The sequence below is a fragment of the Phaseolus vulgaris genome, chromosome 4 (assembly GCF_051622355.1).
Source record: "Phaseolus vulgaris cultivar YP4 chromosome 4, ASM5162235v1, whole genome shotgun sequence".
NCBI classification, from domain to species: domain Eukaryota; kingdom Viridiplantae; phylum Streptophyta; class Magnoliopsida; order Fabales; family Fabaceae; genus Phaseolus; species Phaseolus vulgaris.
In genome coordinates this window covers 43,322,538-43,327,686 of record NC_143501.1, presented here as the reverse complement: position 1 = coordinate 43,327,686, position 5,149 = coordinate 43,322,538, and the positions used below count along the sequence as shown (strand labels likewise).

The 5,149-nt window shown below is 34.6% G+C and overlaps 1 protein-coding gene across 1 annotated transcript; it reads left to right on the top strand.

Moving 5' to 3' along the window:
* The first annotated feature begins 869 nt into the window (after positions 1-869).
* LOC137837668 (RHOMBOID-like protein 2) lies at positions 870-3,834 on the top strand. The gene is made up of 5 exons (XM_068646762.1): positions 870-1,453; positions 2,189-2,352; positions 2,522-2,685; positions 2,972-3,222; positions 3,557-3,834. Exons 1-5 carry the CDS (start codon positions 1,164-1,166, stop codon positions 3,669-3,671), a joined length of 984 nt encoding a protein of 327 aa, XP_068502863.1. The 5' UTR covers positions 870-1,163; the 3' UTR covers positions 3,672-3,834.
* Positions 3,835-5,149: the final 1,315 nt, after the last annotated feature.

Sequence of the window (5,149 nt, the reverse complement as noted above, 5' to 3'; positions counted from 1 at the left end):
TTTTTTTTCCATAAATTCAAATACTACATGATATCAACTAAATATGCATATCCATTAATATTATAAATACTAGTGTATCGATATTTTCTTTCTTCTATTCAACTTTTATGATAATAGAAATTTAACATACATATATATAAAAATAATTTTGGATGGGTCGAAATTGAAAAACAAAAAATAACATGTAAAAAAATGATAATTTGATTAATCAACCTTTTTTTCTTCTATGGTTTAAGTTTCTCTTCTTCAAATTTTTTCTTTTCTTTCCTTTGTGGTTTTAGAATAGTAGAAAACGATGATTTTCACGTTAAAGTAGATAAAAAAATGATGATTTTACTGAAGAATAAAATTGTTTGAAATGGAATGGAGAAAGTTATTGAAAATAAATGTTAAAGAAAATATGAGAAAAGTGAGAAACTAGTTTGCATCACATAACATTAATTTAAAAAATTAAAAAATAATTTAAAAAAATTAAAAAATAATTTTATTTTTAAATAATTCATGATAAAAAGTCCATTGTACTAATAAGATGAAATATATTAAATAAAGATAAATTAAAAAAAATTTATAAAAAAAACATGTATAATAATGGAAAATTTAGATTATTATAAATATATTAATAACTTAATTGACACATCCATTAACTTAATTACTTTTAAAAAATTGATTATATTTTGGTATGTATAAAACTCTTGTAGGATAATACCCGTCAAAAACAGAATTATTTATATACATTTATCACCATAGCGGTTGAAAGTTTTTATACTTCATAAACAAAATTCGGAAGAAACAATATCTTAAATATTTTGATTCTAATAGAATATTCTTAAAAGTTGTACTATTAATGTTCTACTTTGTTAATGTTTTTCTATTTACATAAGAAACCCTTCAAAGTGTATAAGTATAGTATGTTACAAGTTACAGTAGAGAAGAAGATTTGAAGAGAAATGAAGAAGAATGTGTTAGTTGGGAATCTGAGATGAAACGTATATATTTCCACTAATGGTTGATGCGTCCCTTCCACTCACTTTCCTTTCTCTTTTCTTCTCACTCTCAAATTTAAAGCTTCTCTGCACCCAAAGACTTGCCGTAGAAACATTCAGAATTTCAGAGTTTCAACATAAACGCGTCATTTCCTCAGTCAAGAATTGGAGACCAAAACGATGTCGTCTGCGAGGAGAGATCTAGAGGGTGGTGGAGGTGGCAGCAAGAACGCCACCAACTATTCAGCTGCTCCCACTAACTATGTTTTCGATCCCGAAGTTCACTGGACATCCTGGCTCGTGCCGCTTTTTGTGGCGGTTAACGTTGTTGTCTTCGTTGTGGCCATGTATGTCAACGATTGTCCCAGGAAAAATCTCGACTTTGAAGGGGACTGTGTCGCCACGTTTCTGGGTCGCTTCTCCTTCCAGCCCCTCAGGGAGAATCCCTTGTTTGGCCCTTCTTCATCTACGTAAGAGATCAATCATCCATTTTTTTTTTCGTTGGTTTAGCTTTATTTTTGCTTGTTGATGTTGAATTCGTTTCGGTTTGTTGGGTGCTGAAATTTGCTTGCTTTCATGAATTGGGTGTGGGGTTTTTGTGATCTACTTGTATTGTTGGCTTTGGGTTTGATTCCGCTGGCATGAACTTCGAACTGTTGTCTTCGTGGTCAATTTTGGTCTTACAGAAGTCAAATTTTCATTTTGATAAAGGAAATTCAGATAGGTTGAATGCGTTTTGGGTCCTCTTTGTTTTTCTCTCAAAATTGATCTTTGTTCTTGTTATAGGTGTAAGCATTGTATTCCTTTATAATTAGTGATTTTTTTACTCTTCGAAATCTAGATATTAGGGCGAGGGACGAAATTCATGCATTATCTGAAATAGTAGGACAAACATTAAGACCAATTTTGAAAAAAAAAACACTGAAGAATCACAAATTTTTATTTCTTATTTTTTACTTTTCTGGATGGTTGCTTTGCTAGTGGTAATCTAAATCACCCTTATCCTTCTACTTTTTTGCTCGAATTAAAGGTGGTAATTAATTTTGTCTTTGGTGTTAATGAAGCAATGACGTCTATTTTTTGGCCATGACCACTGGTTTTTTCATTTGTTTAAGTTGAAGTTTTTTGCCCCAACTCTTGGCAAGTATGGTGGTATAGAGATATGATGAAGATTTACTGATTTAATTTTTGGTTCATTTTTTAAGCTTAACTAAGATGGGAGCACTTCAGTGGAATGACGTTGTGAATCAACATGAAGGATGGAGGCTTTTCACTTGCATTTGGTTGCACGCAGGAATTGTTCATTTGGCGGCAAACATGTTGAGTCTGGTCTTCATTGGCATTCGCCTTGAACAACAATTTGGGTTTGGTATGTTTTTTTTTCCAGGTTATGAGTATGAATTATTCACAATTTTGAACAAACACATACAAAGTAGCAGTTTTATACCTTTAGAAATGGCCAGTGTTCATCTTCTTCTGTGTTCTTCAAATTTTACCTTGGAATGGTTATGGCCTCACATTTGTGAAAATGTTGGCAGTGAGGATAGGAATCATTTACTTATTGTCTGGATTCGGCGGGAGTGTCGTATCTTCTCTATTCATTAGAAACAACATATCTGTTGGTGCTTCTGGTGCTCTTTTTGGACTTCTTGGAGCAATGCTTTCAGAACTTATCACAAACTGGAGTATTTATACCAATAAGGTGAGTATTAGAGTCATCAGTTTCAATCCTATTTTTTTGTTCAGTACGCTTGTTATGGAAAGATTTTGACAACTTCCTGTATTCATCATCATGAATCATGATAGGTTAATTTTTTGCACCCTCTTTAAATCTGAATTCATGAATATCCCTTTTAGTTATGGTCTTCTGAGCATTTTATTTTTCTTTCCATCAGTTAGGCTTATTGACTTGCACATACGGGAAATACCTGGATAGTATATTTAACAGGACATTTCAAAGTTCCTAACCCTCTCTCTGCATTTTGCAGGCAGCTGCTCTGTTCACACTGGTGGCCATTATTGTCATCAATCTTGCCATTGGAATGTTGCCCCACGTTGATAACTTTGCTCATATTGGGGGATTCCTCACTGGATTTCTCCTTGGTTTTGTTTTGCTGCTCCGCCCTCAATTTGGGTGGTTAGAACAGCGGCGCCTCCCAGCCGGTGTTCGCCTCAAGTCAAAATATAAGGCTTTCCAATATGTTCTATGGATTGTCTCTCTTATTTTATTGATTGTTGGGTGAGGTTCTTTCTTAAATCCTCATAACTCAAATAAAATATTACTGTTATGAATCATAATTCAGCTGTTTTTGGTATATGAGAAGAAATTATTATTTTGCCACATGAAAATTCCATTAACTAAATCTTAATTTGATCTTTAGAGATGTCTGTTCTTGTGGCCTGTTAGGAAATGGAAAACTGGTTATTGTTTGCACAATCCACTCCACATCAACCAATACTGATTCTGTCATTTGCTATGCTTAGAGTATTTTAGTCTGTCTCAAACGCATTTCTATTGTTATCACAGCAATGTAGATGTTCTCTAATCTTTGAATTTATTTGTTGAATGATAGGTTATCTATTGCTCTGGTGATGCTATTTCGGGGTGAGAGTGGATATGATCACTGCCATTGGTGTCACTATCTAACTTGTGTTCCAACTTCTAAATGGAAATGCAATGATGATTAAACAAAAGGGCATGAGCTAGCCCTCGTTATATTTGTAGCTATAGCTCTTAAAATTGAGTTGTTATTTCTTTTTCTTGGTTATTTCCTGTCAAAAATCAGTTATTGATTTGACAATGGATTTATTTGTATTATAAATATATAAAGAAATTTATTTTTACATGAAATTCATTGGTCACTTTTCATTCATATTCTGCCTGACTTTTTCTATTGTTTAGTTCTTTCTGACTCTAAATTTATCCCTTCCCTATAATCTTTATAATCAGTAGTATAGACTCTGCAGTCTATTTTAATGATAGTTTGAATAAATGATTAAATTCTACCTTTCACCTTGATAATTTGTAATGGTGTGAAGATATATATATTAAGTATGGTTCTCAACTAACCACACATCAAGCGAATAAAACTCTCGGAATTAGACAATAATAAAAGGTATTAATAGTGCCCGTGAAAGGGTGGATAGAATGGTGGTTGTATGACTACTATAGAGTCAACCTGCAGGCAGAAGAGGAATATTCAAAGGGGATTACAGGAAGAAGGATTCAGAGGAAGAAGAAGAATATCAGAAAGAGGTCATACCCAAATCATGCCTGCCCCTTAGGTCATACTCTGTGAGCCTCTTATAGGTTGTACGTATTCTGCTGCTTCTTCTGATGCCCTCAGTGTGCGTGCCCTCATCCATGTGTAAACTTTTTCTAACTGTCTGGCCATTTACCAAAAACCCCTGCTCTTTAGTTCTTTTTCCTTTGCTGCCCTTTGTGCCCGTAACAATACCCTCCCCATTGGAAGCAACCTTGTCCTCAAGGTTGAATGATGGAAAGGCTTCTTCTATGTTTGAGACATCTTCCCAAGTAGCAGCATGAGTAGGAGTGTGTTGCCAATGGATTAGCACTTGAGGAATCTTCAATTGTCCTCTCAACAAGGTTCTTGATGCTAATACCTTCCATGGTAGCAATACTGGTCCTTGAGTCAGATTCCCGTTTTGGATAGGAATGTAAGGATCGGTATGCTGTCCTCTAAATTTTTTTAGCATAGAGGCATGGAAAACTGAGTGAATCTTAGCTTCATCAGGTAGTTGTAGCCTATAGGGGACTGCACCAACCTTAGCTAGTATTGGAAATGGCCCAAAGTATTTCAATCCCAGTTTCTGATTAAGTCTCTTAGCCACTATTTGCTGCTTGTATGGTTGGAGCTTAACCAGGACTAAATCTCCCACTTGAAAGTCAACTGATCTTCTTTTCTTGTCAGCATATTGTTTCATATAATTCTGAGCTCTGAATAAGCTAAGCTTCACTTGTTCTATTATCTTGTCTCCCTGCAATAGATTAGCTTGGACAGTAGGTGAATCATGCTCATCCAACTGGTATTTAATCAGTGTAGGTGGATTCCGTCCATAAAGTGCTTTATAAGGAGGCATGCCAATGCTGCTGTGGTGACTGGTATTATACCAATATTGAGCCCAAGGAAGCAGCTTAGACCATT